Source organism: Pyrus communis, chromosome 10 (genome assembly GCF_041283825.1).
Source record: "Pyrus communis isolate YQ-2024b chromosome 10, ASM4128382v1, whole genome shotgun sequence".
Lineage (NCBI taxonomy): Eukaryota > Viridiplantae > Streptophyta > Magnoliopsida > Rosales > Rosaceae > Pyrus > Pyrus communis.
The window spans coordinates 1889137-1909482 of NC_142574.1; the positions used below are offsets into that span (position 1 = coordinate 1889137).

General features: G+C 36.0%; 1 protein-coding gene and 1 non-coding gene across 2 annotated transcripts; both read left to right on the top strand.

Annotated features, from left to right (window-relative positions):
• The first annotated feature begins 4072 nt into the window (after positions 1-4072).
• Positions 4073-4156, top strand: LOC137730403 (small nucleolar RNA snoR118). Its single transcript, XR_011068162.2, has one exon. It is a non-coding gene; the product is annotated as a small nucleolar RNA snoR118 (small nucleolar RNA).
• Positions 4157-12320: 8164 nt separating this feature from the next.
• On the top strand, positions 12321-19555 carry LOC137729429 (serine/threonine-protein kinase BSK1-like). The gene is made up of 13 exons (XM_088677403.1): positions 12321-12711; positions 12789-13457; positions 14499-14567; positions 14947-15071; positions 15499-15584; positions 16326-16541; positions 16712-16802; positions 16904-17134; positions 17356-17408; positions 17696-17780; positions 18514-18677; positions 18868-18925; positions 19025-19555. The coding sequence occupies exons 9-12, from the start codon at positions 17376-17378 to the stop codon at positions 18898-18900; spliced, it is 315 nt and encodes a 104-aa protein (XP_088533529.1). The 5' UTR covers positions 12321-12711; positions 12789-13457; positions 14499-14567; positions 14947-15071; positions 15499-15584; positions 16326-16541; positions 16712-16802; positions 16904-17134; positions 17356-17375; the 3' UTR covers positions 18901-18925; positions 19025-19555.
• Positions 19556-20346: the final 791 nt, after the last annotated feature.

A 20346-nucleotide genomic window follows, 5' to 3' on the forward strand; every position in this document is an offset into this window, starting at 1 on the left:
ACCTCCTTGATCATATTGATGAAACAATGATAATAAAGTAATGACATGCAAAATTGATCATTTCTGTAATTAAATGTCAAAATTTGATCATCTGATTGAATGAATTGAAGATAATTAAACAATAGATTTGAGCAAATATGCATAAAATGTAAAAGAAGAAGTGTGGATAGCAACACGAGGGCTATGAAATGAGGTATAAATACCACCTAAAAAAAGAATTTTTACGAAAGGTTTTTTGTACTGTTTATTTTAACGAAAAATCATATTTTTACACTGAAAAATCAATCTAATATTATTCATTTTACTCTTTATTTTGTTTTTATCGTTAAAAATCAAAACCTTCTAATTTTTTTCATTAGTTTTTTCTAAAATATATATATATATATAAATACTGGGGCCATCTGTTGTGAGCGGCTCAAAGTAACCAACCTTATGGCGCCATCTCTTGGGTTACCTCAAGTCTTACTATGGTCCTTCCCACATTGAATCTTCGTGTATATAAATCCGCAAGCCCTACACTCTCCCTTCCCACTCTCACGTAGTTTCAGTCGCCGCTTCTTTCTCCCCCACACTCGCACGGCCTCTCTGTTTAGCCCTAAATCACCGATTTGGGGATTTGCCCTAATTTACCAATGTAGAATTAGCCCCAAATTTCCTTTCTTTCATAGTTACGATTTTTGCTTTCAGAAATTCCCAATTTGTAGAATTAACCCTAAATTTCGTGTCTTTGATAGTTATGCTTTTTGTTTGGCGTTTGATGTTAAATGGGATTTGTGGGGGGAATGATGATACATGCACTGGGGCTTGAGCAGTTCAAAATCGCTTTCCATAGTTGCTCTGAAATTACTGTTTTTGGTAATGCTAGTTTGGATTGTTTAAGGTGTATTATATCTAAATGCATGAAATTTAAATTGTGTTTTTGGGTAGATTTTCTGTTAACCATTGTTGTTGTTATCATGCATTCAACTAATCTTCATTGCAATGCAAATGAATGGTGGAGTTGTCATTCTAGGTTTGCTGGTTTGGGATTTTGCAGTAGTGATATTTCTGTGCTAACTTTTGGATGCCTAATGATGGAAAACTCATTTTCTGAGCGGTTACGCGGGTTATTGTTACGAGCTTTTTGTATCATTTTTGCTGTACTAGTCTCTCTCTCTCTCTCTCTCTCTCTCTCTCTCTCTCTCTTTCTCTCTCTCTTTCTCTCTGTCTGTCTGTCTGTCTTTATGGCTTGTACAGTTGAAGATGTGAAAAGGCTCATGGTGATAATCCCGCAGATGACTGTCTATGACCAGGTATAGCTATGAGATCTGAAGGCTTGTTTGCAGGCATTTTCTTTTCCCAAACAGATGTGTGTTGAATTTTCAGTTGTTTTGTTTCGTTAATGATTTCAGTAAATGTATTCTTACTATTGTATTGATCTGAAGTTTTCTGTTAATAGAAAACCAAAGATCACTTTTGGCGTTGCAGTATTTTACCCCTATAAAACGATTATTGGAGATTGTTTTCGTTAGAAGATGGTTATAGATTTTTTATTCACTTTATCTTCTGGTTCAAATATGAAGCTCAGCCATGGGAGAATTGAAAACCTAAACAGTGGAGCGGTTCTGTGGATTGTTATTAGGAGCCTAATGATGGAAAACTCATTTATGGAGCGGTTCTGTGGATTGTTATTAGGAGCCTTCTCTATCATTTTCCTGTACTAGTTGTCACCATCAACACCACTCTCCCTCTCCCTCTCTCTCTCTCTCTCCCTCACTCTCTCTCTCTCTCTCTCTCGCCCTCTCTCTCTCTCTCTCTCTCTCTCTCTCTCTCGCCCTCTCTCCCTCTCTTGCTTGTATGGTTGAAGATGTGAAAAGGTTCATAGTGATAATCCACAGTTAACTAGCAATGACCAGATATAGCTATGAGATCTGAAGGCTCTTCAGTTTATTTGTTTATTTAAGATATGCATGTTGAATTTTAAATTATTTTTGTTCCTTTAGTTATTTCTATAGGTCATTGCAGCATTGTAGACATTATCTTTGGTTTAACTGAAGAGCACTTTCGGCATTGCAATATTTGATTACTATAAATGTACTGTTACTTTTGTATTGATTTCAAATTTTCTGTTAATAGAAAACCAAAGAGCACTTTTGGCATTGCAGTATTTTTGTATATAATGCGAGCTCCCTTCAGACTCACACTGCTTGTAGATTGTTACATATAAAGCTAATAAACCGTCGTTTGGAAAAAAAATTTCATTGTTACCGAGTGCTTTTATTTCCTACAAAACTATTATTGTAGATTGTTTAGGTTGAAAGATGGTTATACATTTTGATTTACTTTATCTTCTGGTTCAAATATGATGCCCAATGATGGAAAATTGAAAACCTAAAGAGTGGCAAGCGTGGTTGATTCTTCATTATCCCGTACTAACCACAAGCACCGCCTCTCTCTCTCTCTCTCTTTCTCACTCACTCTCTCTCTCTCTCTCTAATATATATACATACACACATACATACATTGGTGCTGCATTGTGGAGTATGAAGGCTTTTGAGGAACGCCATTTGCCATGAACTGGAAATGATTTATTGCTATGTGATCTGAGGGCATTTTCATAGAACTCACTATTTTCAATTACCTATTTGGGGATTTATCCCTCCATGCAGTCCAAATTTTGCGCCGCAAGTTATTTTGACCCCGCATGTGTGTTTGGGCCCCAAATTTTGTTTCTTTCATAATTATGCTTTTTATATGGGCTGATTGTCTGTACTGTTCTTGTTTCAAACTGTTGTTTCATAAAAACCTGTATTTTTCTTGACTTGGTGTTAGGCCTTTGATATTAAGTTGTTTTGATGATGGTTTATTTTCATTTGTGGTAGAAGTTTATAATGGCATAGTTCTGAGTGGAGTGCTTGTTTAATTGGCAGTTGGGGTTGGGTTATAACTGTTATGTGAGTGTGGGGAATGATGGTACATGCAGTGGTCTCTGGGTAGTTTGGGATTGCAATTGTCAATGGAAATGCAGCCTAGAATTCTATTTATGACGCCTGGAGTAATTGTACTTTGGGGTTGGAGTACGTTTCATGTTATTATTGTCAATGGAAATTACTGGTCAAGTTATTTATGACCCCTGAAATAGTGATGTTGTGCTAATGAGTTACACTCTGTCTATAGTCTTTCTTTTTCTTGAATTATTTTGGGTCATTACCATGTTCTTTGATATAGCTTTTTTGCTGCTTCTGAAAGGTGGTGCAGTTTTTATTTGCCTAATGATGGAAAACTCATTTATGGAGCGGTTCTGTGGATTGTTATTAGGAGCCTTCTCTATCATTTTCCTGTACTAGTTGTCACCATCAACACCACTCTCCCTCTCCCTCTCTCTCTCTCTCTCTCCCTCACTCTCTCTCTCTCTCTCTCTCTCTCTCGCCCTCTCTCTCTCTCTCTCTCTCTCTCTCTCTCTCGCCCTCTCTCCCTCTCTTGCTTGTATGGTTGAAGATGTGAAGAGGTTCATAGTGATAATCCACAGTTAACTGGCAATGACCAGATATAGCTATGAGATCTGAAGGCTCTTCGAATTTTTTCCTTTTTTATTCTTAAGATATGCTTGTTGAATTTTAAATTATTTTTGTTCCTTTAGTTATTTCAATAGACATTTCCTTTTCTGGTTATTGCAGTATTGTAGACATTATCTTTGGTTTAACTGAAGAGCACTTTGGGCATTGCAGTATTGTGATTACTATAAATGCACTGTTACTTTTGTATTGATTTCAAATTTTCTGTTAATAGAAAACCAAATAGCACTTTCGGAATTGCAGTATTTTTGTATATAAGGCGAGCTCCCTTCGGAGTCAAACCGCTTGTAGATTGTTTCATATAAAGCTAAGAAACCATTGTCCGGAAACTATTGTTGTAGATTGTTTTAGTTGAAAGATGGTTATAGATTTTTTATTAACTTTATCTTCTGGTTCAAATATGATGCTCATCGATGGAAAATTCAAAACGTAAAGAGCGGTAGGCATGGTTGATTCTTCATTAGCCCGTACTAACCACAACCACCACCTCTCTCTCTCTGTGTTATGGGATTGTGGGGAAGGATGATACATGCAATGGTCTCTGAGCAGTTTATAAGTGCAATTGTCGTTGGAAATGCAGCCTAGAAAGCTATTTATGACCCCTGGAGTAATTGTACTTTGGTGATGTTTCATGTTATTATTGTCATCATTCAATTAACTAATTGTGTTGCAATGGAAATTACTGGTCAAGATTTTTTTTCAAGGTCAGATGTTAGTAAAGCGCAATCCCTTGAAGTAGTGATTCTGTGCTAATGGTGAGCTCTATTGTCTTTAGTCTGTTTCTTTTTCTTGAATTATTTTGCTGCCCCTGAAAGGTGGTTCAGTTTTTATTTGCCTAATGATGGAAAACTCATTTTTGGAGCGGTTCCGTGGATTGTTATTAGGAGTCTTTTCTATCATTTTTGCTGTACAAGTCGCCGTCGTCATTACCAACCCATCCTCTCTCTCTCTCTCTCTCTCTCTCTCTCTCTCTCTCTCTCTCTCCTCTTCTTTCTTTCTCTCTCTCTCTCTCTCTCTCTCTCTGTGGCTTGTATGGTTTAAGATGTGAACAGGTTCGTTGTCATAATCCACGGCTAACTGGCAATGACCCGATATAGCTATGAGATCTGAAGGCTCTTAACAGGTTTTTCCCTTTTGTTTTCTTAAGATTTGCTTGTTGAATTTTAAATTATTTTTTTTCCTTTAGTTATTTTTATAGACATGTTCTTTTCTTTGGTTTGCAGTGTTGTACACATTATCTCTGGTTTAACTGAAGAGCATTTTGGTCATTGCAGTATAGTGTTTATAACAGAAGCTCCCTCTAGACCCAAAATCCTTACAGCTTGTTTTTCTCACACCGAATCTGAGTCTCTTTTGCAAAAATTTCACATTTTTTTTCTTCTTAGATTCCTCTTTTATCCAAGAAAGCAGTTATTTTAGAGTCTTTTGTATGCTTATAGATTTAGTACGCACAAATCTGTGTAATGTTTGTTGTGTTTTATGTTTACAAAGCGACATGCTAAATTACTCTTTTTTTTATTCTTGCTTGTACGATTGAAGATCTGTTGAGGTTTATAATCGAGCTTGTGACCGTGATGACTAGATACATATTTTCATGGCTATTTGAATTTATTGCTATAGTTGTGTTGTATTGATTTATACGTTCTCAATAGTTACATGTTTTACCCATTCAGTCGTACAGTCCATTCCTCTCAAAGGTGCCCTTGCAATGCTAATTCAACAAATTTTACGAGGCCTCGATCAACTGAAAATAGTTATGATCTTATATGTGGCTTTGTTTTCTTTTTGCTTTGTTGGTGCAACAAATGCGAAACTATGAAGTATGGTTTTTGCATATATGCTGCAGTATAGTTTTACACATTTGATCCAGACTCGTGGTCTTGGGTATGCTTTTGATTTTCATTATGAGCATCTCCACTTCCTATATTTCTATCGTCAAGAGTAGCCATCTGCTCTTTATGTTGGTGGTGGTGGTGGTGGTGTTGGTGTTTTAGTCAGATACTGTTTATATTTAATTTTAAATAAAAAAATTTAAAAAATTATGACCGCACGATATATGAAGAAACTTATGTGATTGGAAGATTATCAAGATCATCATAAAGAAGATCCGACGAGAATCCTCTCTCCACACGTCCCCCTCCATCCATCAATTCATTTAACAAATTGACCCATTCCAAAAGAGAATCAAATGCTCATGTTCCACTCAAGAGCTGAATGAATGAAAATGAAAGCTGCAATTTGTTTTTCTTTGTTACCGTTTTCCCTTCTTTAACATGTGCTTAATTGTTTGAAGTGATCAAACTTAAATATAATATTTGATTGAGTGAATGATGGGTTTCTTTCTTTGTTTAGAAAGAGACAAACAGAAGCTTACTGCGTTTCACACTTTACATCTTTGATGTGATTTTTCTAAATATTGAAATTGTATTAATTTATGTGAACTATTATTAGCACGTCAAAAATTTTATTCTACACATCTCACAAGTATATTTTTCTTTCTAATTATAAAAAGTTTGTAGTGCCAAATGAGATTTTTGGAATGCTAATAACAATTTCTTAATCTATTTCTACAATTTAATAATAACTTTGATTTTTTATTAAATTGATGGCATAATAAGCACGCTACCGATGTTGAATTCATATTTAAATCACATTTGTAAGACACTAACAAATAACTCATCAATATAATTAAAGAATAGATGCTTATTCAGGAGAATTTATCAATAATAATCAAAATTTAACACTCACTTTCATAAATGTCAATTTTTTTTTTATAAAATCTTTTAAATATAACAGAAAATCACATAAATAGATCTAATGCCCTTAAAATCCAAAACCCATTTACACAGAAAAACCAAAACAATTGAATAGATCTCCTATGCACCTTTGTTTGACGAACTATTGTCACATCCCAATCTCGACTCCGTCGTAGTACAATATTGTCAACTTTTAAGGAACGCCACTAGCTGTGAACTGTAAATGACTCATTCAAAGGTGTGAGATCTGAGGGCACAAACCTTTGAAGTAGTGATGCTTGTCAAGTTACTTTTCAAGGTTAGAGCACTAGCCTTTGGTGTGGTAATGTTGTGCTAATGATGAGTTACATTCTGTATCAAGTCTTTCTTTTTCTTGAATTATTTGGGTCATTACCATTTGGTTTTGATGCTTTTGGATGCTAAGTGATCTGGTTTTTGGGATAAGTTTATAGGCTGTACTTGCACTTACCATTTGGTTTTGTTTTTCAAGGTTGGATTCTCTATGTTCTGGTTCACATGTAAAAAACGATATATCCTGTTTATAGGCTGCACTTGCACTTGCACTTGCACACACCAAAAAGACAATCACATTCACATGTAGAAAACGATATATCCTGTTTAATGTTCTGTTGTCCTTTACATGGTTGAAAATTGTTGCAATGCTTCTTTGTGAGTGATCAGTAACGTTAAGTACTGTGACATAATGCTTCATGATATTTTGAACGAGATAAGTGAAAATACCATGGAATTTCAAAATGACGGGATTTAGAAACACATGATTTAGATCCCCCAAGATTTGAAGATTTCTTGTTTGACTAACCTATTTAGAATAATATGATTTCACTGAATTTCTAATCTATTTACTCGTAATCTTGGATGCATCACTTCGTAAATATGAGTGGTTGTGGTGGTGGAGTTTTAAGTACCCCTGACTGAGGACTTTAGTAATGTCGTGATATCTTAAATCCATTCCTAGCTTCAAGCCCCATCTCAATCCCCATATTCCAAATGCACCCTTTAGTGTCCAGGTGTTTTTTGGTGTCGTGGTTTGGTGTTGTTCACACTATGTAATACGCAACATCTCCCTGTAACTGGGAAAAAAAAAGAAGAAAAAAAAAATACATAGCTTATCCTGAGTGTGGATACCTGCACTTGAAATGAAAAGAATATTATACCCTGTATTAATTATTCCGGCATAAATGGATCTAGTCAATATTATACCTTGTATTAATTATTCCGGCATAAATGGATCTAGTCTGAGACAGTAAGAGGCCATTGCTATGGCAGATGGTAGGGGAAAGAAAAAAAAGCAAAAGACCACAACATCTGCAGCTGAAGCCGGGTTTTCTATTAGTAGGCTTGAAATCTGCGTTGGCCTTGTTACTAAAGCTGAGAAGCGTCCTGATGCTGATTCACTTTACGTGGAGGATACTGATGTTGGTGAAGGACAAACTAGAACAGTGGTCAGTGGACTAGTCAAATACACACCTCTCGGAAAAATGCAGGTTTGTGCTTCTATCTACCCATTTTTCAGAATACGAAGTTAGTATCAATTTATTTCAACGTTTATTCGTATTGATTGTTCTGTGGCAGAACAGGAAACTATGTGTTCTTTGCAATTTGAAGTCAGCAAACATGTGGGGTGTTAAGTCAAAAGCAAACGGTTCTTGCTGCTTCGAACAGTGATCCCACCAGATTAAGCAGCCCCGTATACCCTGAATTAGTATTTGCATCTTAATTATGTACTTTTCCTACGCTAATCATCACTGAAACGATTTTATGCTAATGATTAATCATACTCTATGAGTGACACCAAACAAAGGAGTCTGCTAATATGTATTGATAGTATTTTTCACGTCTATGCAAATAAGATCAAAATCACATGAAATACTTGCAAGAATACAAGGATGTTGTAGTATAGATGCTCATGCAAGGTTGTTCTCCTCAAGGGCTATTTGGATAATTTATGTAAAAACAATTTCTAATTAAATACTTATAGTTAAAAATAGAGAAAAGAGATTCTGAAATTGAGTAATATTAAAAACGAATTTTAATTAAGAACTAATATGACAAAAGAAAAGAGTTTTAAATACCAATTTATAAAAGTACTAGAGTTCTACCATCACCTAACAATCCTATGTACTTTTACCAGTTACTTATGATCTACACATGTCACTTTAAATGTTAGGTTTTCCTAATTTATATTCTACTTGGAACCTCTAACATCAAATGTATATCTAACATGTAACCCGTCTAAACGTTCGGATCAAATCTGAACATGAGAGACTCATTAGGCTTTATGAAAACTCTTTGAAAAACCATACAACCCTTAAGATGTGATGTTCATCCTAAGTGAAATTACAATTATTAATCGCAAGAAGCCAGCGTCAATTTTAGGGAACCTTCTAATCAAAATTGCATCAAATTACTTTTCTAAATATCCTAATGGTGATTAGGCATTAAGACAATTAAATAGTTTTAATCATGGTGATCAATAATTCAAAGTGTGCATGCAATCAATCATAAACATTTAAATAAAAATCATATGTTCATGCTAAGGCTTAAGGCTTAAGGCTTCGCCCTAGCAAAATGGATTAGTTACGCATATTCATAATTGAAATCATATAAAATATTATTAGGAAAATGATTGAAAACACTTTAAAGGAGAAAATCTCCAAGAACCCGAGCAATTATCTTTGTCTCCAAAGTTGCATAAAGAAAAGCGTAACCTCAGACTAATAATGGCAAAGCAATATATTTGCTAAGCCATCGCATAAACCCTAAAACATAGGTATCTTATTCCAACTAGGAAACTAAATAATAAATAAAAATAACTTAGAAAATAAAGTTCTAATTATGCTAGGAGAATATGCCAAATACTTGTCCAGCCATGTTTTAGCCTTAGACATCCTCCAAATCTGGCTCAATATAGCTTGTTTTAAAGATCATGACATTTTGAACACAAATCCGGAAGGCCACAAACTCATTCAAGGTCATCTTGAGCCCCAAAAACGCAATTCAAGCCCAAAACGTCATTATTCCAGCACTGCACATCGCTAATTTATTTTATTGCCAGAAAATCACCGCCTAGTGGATAAATCTGATATTTTGACACAATCTAGTCAACTGACTCACGAACGTCCTCCAACTAGAATTACTCCAAAATTCGTCCATTTGACCACGTTTTGCTCTAGAGGAAGTTGAAAGTCCTATATTGGAAATGCGAATCAAAGTATAAAAAATTCTTCCAAAATATTGACCAAAATATACTAAGAATAGGGTTGAATATCCAATATAAAATCTACTCATCATGTATCTTGATGGTTTGGTCTCTGACATTTGTTGATTTACGAATAATGAGGATATGTTTCCACATCATTATGTGAAACTTGCTGTTGTAAAAGAGTTGATTTCTGGTAGGCACGGGATTGTAGGTGTTTGCCGAATTATGCATACGGTCATGGCGATAATACTGTGAAAATGTGAAAAAAAAAAAAAAAAACTGCAGAATTCACTGGTGATCATGCGGCCTATGGCATTCTTCAGTTTCATCGCTTGCTTCAAAGGCAAGTATGGCTTTAATGATTATGATACTGCAAAACTCCTCAAAATGCATTAAACGGGAGTGGATCCATCTGGCTGAGGCTTTGGATACTTTTGAAGATTTAGCTGCCTTTGTATGTTGAACCATAGACTGCCAAATAGTCACAGAAGGAAGGGGTTCTAGGACGTGGCCCTTCTTTTTCGAAGTACTTTCCTGATTTGAGCAGGAACATGAGGAGAATAAGACCACCTAAAGTCATTGTTGGTAGATGAGACCACATATTTCATCACTTAAGCTCGAATACCACATATGGCCGTTGCTACTCATTGAATGATAGGGCTCATCAGTCAACTCATTGAATGATAGGGCTGCAACAACCTATCTTTAAATTTACATTCTAATTAGTTAAATTTACAAAATTGCCCCTAACAAAGTAAGTGTCGACTTCCATTGACTTTCGCTTTATGGCATGTAATAATTGTTCTTTTAATTGGTTCATGTTGCACTTGTTGCTACGAACGCGTGGGTGCAAGCGGAATTGAATTCGGAACTAAACCGAAGTTTCTACAAATTTTTAAACATCAAGGGCATTTTAGTAATTTCACATTAAGAGATATTTGTCCATCTTACACTTTGGGGCTCGGTTTTGGAACGTCTTTCGCCGAGGGTCACAACTAAAATGAATGATACTCTCACAATGCCTATCTCAGTTGATGAAATTAAATTGGCAGCTTTCTAGCTGGGGCGTCTGAAAGCCCTGGGTCCGGATAGATTTACCATGTTATTACTTATAATCCAAGTAGGGAATTATGTAGAGTTCTTTGATTAAATTTGTGGAATGATGTGTTATCTCATTGATTGATTAACGTAATTAAATGATAATATTGTGTATCTTTGACTCATGAATTTATTAATGGACATGTTTGTGGCATGGTGTTGGAAAGCATGTGATATATGTGAATGACGAAATGACAAATCTTAGTATATATATAGTTGTTATATAGTGGAGTACTCTATGTTTTCTGCTAGGAAGTATGCTGAGAAAGGTTTAGAGTTTAATTATAGGTAAATTTAAGAAAGGTTTAGAGTTTAATAATAGGTAAATTACGAATGACTTGATCTCTATTTAGGGTATGTAGGTAGTCTAACAAGGAGATTAGATGTAGCCATAAAGTATACGAAAAATTACTACACAATTGGACTTCGAGTGGTGTTTTGTCTATTTCTTGAAGGCAGGGCATGATAGACGTATGTTGGGTTCGGGGCTTGACAATTGTTCCTCTGTCTATTTGCCCTTTCCCCTTTTCGCTCTTCCCTTCTTTCCCTGTTGTTGCACAGTGGATGCCTTATTGCTCATCTCCACGATGTCAGTCATTCTTTTGAATTTCAGATCGACCTCGGACTCATCTGCAAGTTCCTTCATAACCTTGCGTTAAAGGTTACTGCAGCTGGCGCTGAAAGAAGTGTTCTAGTGGTGCTCCTTGCCAAGATCGATGGCTAGTTCTAGGTCTTTCTTGGTCTGTAGGTAGGTGTGAGTCCATAGCTTGAGGTGCTCGATGTTTCTGGCGAGATCCTCTTTGGCTTTCTCAATTGCTTCATGGGATCCTTTCACCGCGTACAGATCAGAGAGAGACTGAAATCTGCGTGCGCCACCCCGCATCACCATGTTAGCGGCTGCCATTGTCAAGGTTGGAGAGAGAGGAGGCATGGAGACTACTTCCTGATATCCTCTCACAGCGTGCAGATCAGAGAGAGACTGAAATCTGTGTGCGCCACCACGCATCAGCATCTTTGCAGTTGCCATTGTCAAGGTTACAGAGAGAGAGGGCAGGAAGCAGAGAGAAAAATGAGGGGGGGGAGAGAGAGTGGGTGGAGAGGAAAAGAGGGAGGAGCGGTCTGGGCTGGTTTTCTTGAGAGAGAATATTGGACTGAATCCATGTGTTCCAAAGGGGATTGGAGGGAAGGAAAGAGCCGGTTTGTTATTTCTGTTATTTTCTTGCAATTGAAACATTTTTGTTAAAGAGTCGGTACCTGCACTTGAAACGAAAAGAATACTATACCTGTATTAGTTATTCCGACATTTCACTCTTTCATTGTTACTGACTGATTTTATTTCCTACAAAGCTGTTATTGTAGATTGTTTTGGTTGAAAGATGGTTATACATTTTGATTCACTTTATCTTCTGGTTCAAATATGATGCCCAGTGATGGAAAGTTGAAAACCTAAAGAGTGGCAAGCATGGTTGATTCTTCATTATCCCGTACTAACCACAAGCACCACCCCTCTCTATCTCTAATATATATACATACATACACACATACATACGTTGGTGCTGCATTGTGGAGTATGAAGGCTTTTGACGAACGCCATTGGCCATGAACTGGAAATGACTTATTGCTATGTGATCTGAGGGCATTTTCATACAACTTACTATTTTCAATTACCTATTTGGGGATTTATCCCTCCTTGCATTCCAAATTTTGCAAGTTACTTTGACCCCGCATGTGCATTTGGGCCCCAAATTTTGTTTCTTTCATAATTATGCTTTTTATATGGGCTGATTGTCTGTACTGTTCTTTTTTCCAAACTGTTGTTTCATAAAAACCTGTATTTTTCTTGACTGGGTGTTAGGCCTTTGATATTAAGTTGTTTCGATGATGGTTTATTTTCATTTGTGGTAGAAGTTTATAATGGCATAGTTCAGAGTGGAGTGCTTGTTTAATTGGCATTTGGGGTTGGGTTATAACTGTTATGTGATTGTGGGGAATGATGGTACATGCAGTGGTCTCTGGGTAGTGGAAATTACTGGTCAAGTTATTTATGACCCCTGAAATAGTGATGATGTTGTGCTAATGAGTAATACTCTGTCTATAGTCTTTCTTTTTCTTCAAATAGTGATGTTGTGCTAATGAGTTTTTTGCTGCTTCTGAAAGGTGGTTCAGTTTTTATTTGCTGCTTCTGAAAGCTCATTTATAGAGACAGCTGGGTGTGCCTCTGGCGAGCGGAGAGGAGGGAGACACAGGGCCTGACAGATTGGAGAGAGATGGGAGCTACGGGTTTGGACTGAGTGAGAGAGATTTAGTGGGATTTTCTCCCATTTTACAGAGAGAGATGGGCAGGGAGAGAGATACAGAGCGGGTTAGCGACTTTCATTTCCTTTCTTTGTGAGCTGCAGTGGGACTCGGTGAGAGCATGCCGTCGGGAGAGACACAGCGAGCGAGCAGAGAGAGAAGAGAGACAGGGAGGGAGAGAGAGAGAGAGATTTGGTGAGAGGAAAGCATGCGGTTTGCAGGCAGACAGAGTCACAGGGGGTGTACGATTCGAGGGAGAGAAAGGGGTTGGTTTCGAAAGCTCTACCTAGGGTTCTTCCTGCAAGATTTCAACAGCGTTTTCCCTCTTCTCCACTATTTTCCTTCATTCCTTTTCTCTGAACCAGAAAACTAGATTCCTCTTCTGGAGTCTCTCCCAGTGTGGAACCCCCGCCACCACCAGGCGCCACAGCTGCGTCAAAGGTTTGCGTGTTGAATTTCACATCAACGGCATCTCCCTATAACCTAGGAGCTTGGTTCGGATCGGGCGATTCCGGAGGCCCTGCCATCGAGGTTAGTCTGAAGCGATTCCTATCTTATTGACTTATTGCATGTCAAAATCTGCTTCAAATTTGTGATTTAATATAATTGGGCTTTAGAAAAAAATTCATGATTTTGTCTAATCCAATTGAATGATTAGAAAAATTTTCATTAAATTTCTGGGTTCCTGGGGGTTCTGAATCGTGATGTTGAGAGAGCTTGGTTGCTTTAATTGCTAATGAAATTAGCTTCTAAAAGTTCATAATTTGCTTTTTTTATGTTCATTCTATATTTTCTTTGAGTTCAGATATATTTGTTTTTTTTTTTTTTTTGGTGATATATTGCCGCTGCCAAAATATCATATTTACAAGGACAAAGATAGCAAGGTTCTAAATCAAATTTTTATCCTGGTTCTGCTGCTGGGTTCACTATCAGTCAAAGGCACATGAAATATGGTATTGATTTCAGAGCCTTTGATTTCTCAGAATGTCTTCATATATCGAATGTCATCTGAATTTAGTTGTAGTTAATTTGTCAAAGTTTGTTGTTGTTCGGCTTTTTCAAAGGGCAGTGTTAGTATTTGCCCAGTATTTTTTGTGAATTCCAAACTTTGCTTATAATTGTTGGTATGTAAAAGCTGCCAATTGGATTTGTTCCCCAGATGATAATGGCATACTAATATAATGGTTGTTCTTTTGCTTTGATGTACGAGTAAGAAGATTGTTTTGCCCCTAATGTATCCTGCTTCTTTCCGTTCCACGAAGTTGCCAAGAAAAAAAAGTACTTTGTGATCGTTTTCTTTCTTATGGTGATGTGTAGATAAAATCTGTCCTTTTTTCTTTGTATCAGCAACCTTTTACCCCTTCATGAGCATGTTCAGTTAAGAAACTTTTGATTTTTCTTCTGTTTAATTTCTCATCTGATAGGTTCAATATTAATAGAGTCCAATTAACATCCATATTGGAATGACAATCGAGAAATGCAATGACATACTTCTAATTCCATCCTCATTAAGTGTCTTAGTAACAATCAAGAATTGAATGACATGTTTCTCATTGTTTGTTTCTGTTACAGATCTACAAAGGATGATGAAAGCTTTTCGTCACTGATCTTTGGAGAAACAGAGGCATGCATATAAAAGATGTAATTACCTAGAACCTTTGTTTCAGTTGAAGCATGTCATCAAAGAGAGTAGTCAATTAACAGTTGCCAATTGATATTAGGTCTTAAATATAATTTTAGCTTTCATTTTTTTTTTTTATAAATTAAAATTTTTTACAGAGTTTTATTTTTATGTAAGGTGGGTGAAATATATATATCTATATATATATATATATATATATATATATTTTTGTAATATTACTTTGATTTGCAGATATGTCATTGCAGCAATAGTACATATATTTTCAATTTAAACATCATCCTATATATTTTCATACTGCATGTCGTTTGGGTAACCTCAAACAGATGTGTTAAACATTTTTTTTTTAATTTGTTGTAGTGTGTCCATTTTTTGGTGCAGAGCTCCACGATTGGCTAGCCTGCATCTTGGTATCTTCATATGCATGCAATGTTCAGGGACCCACAGGAGTCTTGGGGTACATATATCAAAGTTATAATTTTCGGTTATGCAAAAACTTCAAATTCGTTTTTTTATTTGTATGGTACTCAATTCCATATTTTATGCATTATGCTAATGAGTTTCGGTTCTATTTTTCCCTGCATTATTCTGATGATTTGGTTGCATATATCCAATGTAAGTACCAATGCTGTTTTACCGGCTTCTTTCCATTCTGGTAGTAAGGTCATATCTGTCATGCAAGGTTGCACTGAGAGTGAGAACACCGAGGGCACTCTCTTACCCTCACTGACCCACATTAAAGAGGCACATTATGTTTGCACCCTATTTTCGCATATCTCTGTAAATTTAGCTATTTTTTACCCAGATTTTTTTCTTCGTTAAGCTTTCATCTTGCTGTAAATTTAGGTGTTTTCTATCTGTGTTGGTCCATCTGCTTATACTTTTCAAATGTTGGTTCATCTTATGTTACTTACGGAATGATAATTATTGCAGGAGGAGGAGCAGAGGGCATTACTGCAAATGCAGTGGAGAGTTTTGGTAATAAGCCACAAGAGGACCAAGAAGTGAATTCAAAGAAGGTTGGCTTTATAATAGATTACTCTCTCTCTCTCTCTCTCTCTCTCTCTTTTTCTCTCTCATATCCACAAACACAGATTAAATTACTATAAGTTGTTTAGTTGCAGTTGATTGGATGTATTGGTTAATCTTAATTTTAGTCCGCATAAATTACTATGGCTGTGGAAATTGAACTAAAAAGTACACTTCTTTTTTAAAATTGAATTTGTTTTCCTACCAGGAAATAGGTGGTTATAAATTATTTACTCCACAAATAAAGAATTTGTTAAATTAATATAAGCTATTTAAATGTTTAATTTCCATTTGAAAGCTTGGGGAGTTCTAGGTATGTTGTTGATTGAAGAAGCTCAGTCTCAAACCCCTCAAACGGTCTCTCAGTTGCCACTTTGTTTTCGTAGGTTGTGGAACTTGATTTTCTCCATCCGTATGAATTTGTGCCTTAGGTTATGTTTATCTGCTAAGTATGTATTTTGGAAATGCTTATTTGATGAATGCACTGGTATAATTGATCAGTAATTTACTGGAATTGAATATAAGTGAAAATCAAACTTCTTTGATTCGTTCACCCATCTCTTGGTTATTTAAATTCTTTACAGATGCCTATATTGATTTGTGATTTTATTGGATTTACTCTGGTGAAATGTGTGTTATCTGCATTGGTGTATTGATTAGCATTTGTTTTTTAATAATTTGGGGTGTGAACCATGAGTTACTTTACAGTGGTCTGTCTCATTGAGTTGCAGTTTCTTCCTTATGCACACGAGGTAATTCCATGAGGTTATTCTCAGCAGCGAGTACTCAAGGAGGGCATGTTTGATGACCTGAGCTTGGCCAACAAGCTGCTCCGGTTTGTTTTGAGATTTTTAATGGTGTGCTTGCTCTTGAATTGGCAAGAGATGGTCCGGCAGCTGCTCAATCAGGTCAGAGTCTTGGTTGATGAGTGCAAGAGGACCTTCCAGGTTTGTGATTTTCCATTGTTTTGTCATTAGGGTGCTTTGATTTGTTAGAAAACATAAGTTCAGTGTTCATGTTCTTGTTTTGTGTATTTTTAATCTTTTCTAACTGACCACTATGTTCTGATTCATTATCCTGTTAGTTAACTTAGTTAACTCTATGTACTTTTGTGCAGCCATGGGTAATGAAACGGGAAACAGTTATTGGGAAATAGAATTGCCACCAAATTTTGACAGAAGTGGGACGGAGAAATTTATTTGTGCCAAGTACGTTATTTTCTAAAATTAATTATGAGCTTTATGTGGAACATGGAGAATGCTCAGTTATTATTTCCTTCTGCTCTTTTAACTTTCTTGGGAACTTTCAGATATGAGGGAAAACTGTGGGTTGCGAAGAATGCAAAGCAACCAGTTCCTCTCTTAATTCTGATTTGTGAAGGAGCCCGTGCTTTTCCTCAAACCAACGTTGTCTTACTTGATGAACAGCGGCACGATCGAAGTCCCTCACCCTCTGTTATCGTTGGACGATGAGGTGGCGGTGATCATCTCTCAGAAAGCTCGCGATGTTCCGCAATCCACCGCCATGGATTACGTTGCGGGTAAATTTGTAATTTTTGTTATTGTTATTTGTTAATTAATCACTTTTTATTTTATTTTTTGAATGTCAATTAATTAATCAGTTAATAGTTTTGCTGTTAATGATTTAGTTTAATTAAGCAGTTAATAATGCTGCTGCTAATGATTTAATTTTAATATAATGATGCTGTTAATGATTTGGTTTTAAGTTTAAATCTGATTAGCGAAAATTGGATGGTGTAAGGTTAAGCACTTGCTTTGGATATGACTGCCAGAGAAATTCAAGCTTCTGCTATGGTAATTATCGATAATCGGATTGTTTTGATGCGATCAAACACGGTAGTGAAATGTTCAATTTTATGGCTACAAGTTTCTAATTAGAATGCTAATGCTGCAATTCATGATAATCATATGTTCTGATTTAAACAGTTACTGCAAATGTATTCTTGCTTTGTGATGAATGAGTTATCTTTTGCATTTAAGACTTTTCGTTTCTCAATACTAAGTCTAAAATAGAGATTTCAGAGCAAAACATTGATCCAATATAAGCGAGTTGTGATTTTGTAGTTTATTTATGTTTCCAGATAAAATCTACAGAGATTAGAAAGAGAAAAAGGGCAAAGGAAAGGTATGGTGACTCTCGAAAGATGGTTCAAGTCTCTGTTGGAGGTACATTGGATTTATGTTTATTATGTGTTTAGTACATTTTTTGGACTATAGATTTGGATTGAACTCAATGTTGTCCGTGTATATAAATATATCTGCGTAAATATATTTTTGTGTGAATATATGTGTGCATATAGATTTATACATTGTTAGGACTAATAATGTTTGTGCTGTCGGGATTTTCTGTTGGGATTGGGGGCTAATAAGGACTAGGGATGTTGGATAGCATCTTAATTTATAAGGGAGTTGATTTTTTCTTCTCTGTGAATCAGGATTGACAATTTCATTTTGCACAGGCCATACCAATTAAAGATGCTATGATGTTGTCAAAAGATAAACCTGACATATAAAGTTGGATATTTCAAAGTTGCCTGTTTTCTGTTTAACCATTTTGTTTTTCCCATTTCTTCAGTTTCAATTCTTACTTTCGACTACTACTTTTAAGATGTTGTTTTGGCTAGACTTTTGGATGAGGCCAGTCCTGCAAAGATATAATTTTCTCTTCTTTTACATAAGATATTGCTTTTTTTTTTGTCATTCATCGCTTTGAAGAATGCATTTGATCTGCTTGAGCATAATATTCTGATCTCAAACCACTTTCCCAAAGCTGATTTGTTATCTACATGTATGCTATTTTCATTTCAAATTGTGACTGCTATTTTGCTTTTCCCCATTCTCATATTCCTAACAAGTGATCTCTGAAGTTTATTGCCTATATCTTTTCAAAGCGCTTCAGGTATAAATTCACCTCACACTTCCTTGACAGGGGAGAATCAGACCATTGAGTGGGCTATACGACTAACAGGTGCTCTGAACATTGCCAAAGCATTAGATCACTGCAGCAGCGAATGCCGCCCATTGTACCATGACTTAAATGCATATATGGTTGTCTTTGATAAGGTGGTGTCTCAAATTTCCTTTCCCAAACGATAATTAATAAAATAGAGGACAAATTAAGTCTTTGAAAAACAAATTTCTTTGTCTACGTTGCTGAGTATTTGGAGCTTGCAACTTTGATTGGTTATTATATTTGATTGAGTTAAACTTGGATTTCTGGATTTTGACTTTTCCATTTGTTTCTCTGTTGCAGAGTTGGCTTCATTTCAGTCCAGTAACTCTCTAAATAGGTCCAATAACTCACTAAATAGGTAAGTTGAGAAGAATTCAGTGTTGCACGCCTTTTTTGGTATACTGTTTAAATCTGTCTGTCATTTTGTTCATTCTTCATGCTTAACTTTGTTCTGCAGGCTTCCTATGGCTAACTTAAGCATTTAAGTTATTCATTTGTTAAAGATGTTAGCTATTTTGGAACAGTTTGAAAGTTAATGCATGACTCGAGGATGACTTTTAGCTTATCCCACTTATCTTTCACGCTCTCACTTCATTCATGTGCTGAGTCATGGTTTAATTGCCTAAATTCAACTAAAAATGGCTAGCAGGCTAAAAAGTGATTAGATTTTGAGATGCATATTTTGGTTTCTCATTATTTCTTTGTTTTGTATTTTTCATTTATTAATGTTCTTTTGGCAGCTTATTTGATTGTATTTGTGGTTTCCCGGGGACGAACAAATCCTCTCCTTAAACATCGATTCTCAGAAGAATCACATTTCTGATGGCCTCTGGGAGAGAATGATTAGTTGGAGGTTTAAGCTTTTGATAAGATACAAATTGAAACATTAATTTGTGTTTGTGTGTTTATCTCTATATATATTATTATACATATGTGTAATCATTTGCTGCTCTACTTAATCATCATATTTTTTATTTGGGTTTCTGAAGTTCTGGGACGAGTTCGCCGCGACCAAAATTTATGCCTTACTTTGATTCCAAACTATCCAAAGCTGCCTTCTTTATAGATCATCAAAGCAGTGCTGAAATTCTGAGAAGGTATATTTAGAAACAATTATTGAGTTTTACCAAAAGTTTTGCTCATTTTTTTTTCTTCATTTTCTTATGAAATTTAGGTTTTTGAGTAATGGGTTAGGAATTAATTCTTAATCAATAATAGGTATTGTAGTTGAGTTGCAAATAGTGTTGAAAGTATTAGATGATCTTAGTTGCGTGGGATTATTGTGTTTCTAATCCACCAAATTCATTTCAAATATAGTGTCGATTCTTGGTGTACCTGAATAAGCCATACTCAGTTGAATGCATATAAAATCTAAGCTGCTTATCTTATTGACCTCATTCACTCATGTGTCCCTCTATTCATTCATGGCAGTTGGTTCCCGCCGCAACACGCGGGCTTATTATCTAGTGTTCTCTAATATAATTAATTTGCTGCCTCTGAAAGGTAGTTCAGTTTTTATTTGCCTAATGATGGAAAACTCATTTTTGGAGCAGTTCCGTGGATTGTTATTAGGAGTCTTTTCTATCACTTTTGCTGTACAAGTCGCCGTCGTCAATAACAACCCATCCTCTCTCTCTCTCTCTCTCTCCCCTCTTCTTTCTTTAACTCTCTCTCTCTCTCTCTCTCTCTCTCTCTCTCTCTCTCTCTCTCTCTGTGGCTTGTATGGTTTAAGATTTGAACAGGTTCGTTGTCATAATCCACGGCTAACTGGCAATGACC

Excerpts from the sequence above, each read along its gene's own strand:
- LOC137729429 (XM_088677403.1), top strand. The coding sequence starts at position 17,376 with ATGACTGCCAGAGAAATTCAAGCTTCTGCTATG. Across the intron at positions 17,781-18,513 it reads GGTTCAAGTCTCTGTTGGAG|GTATAAATTCACCTCACACT; the intron begins GTACATTGGATT and ends AAAGCGCTTCAG. Across the intron at positions 18,678-18,867 it reads ATATGGTTGTCTTTGATAAG|AGTTGGCTTCATTTCAGTCC; the intron begins GTGGTGTCTCAA and ends TCTCTGTTGCAG.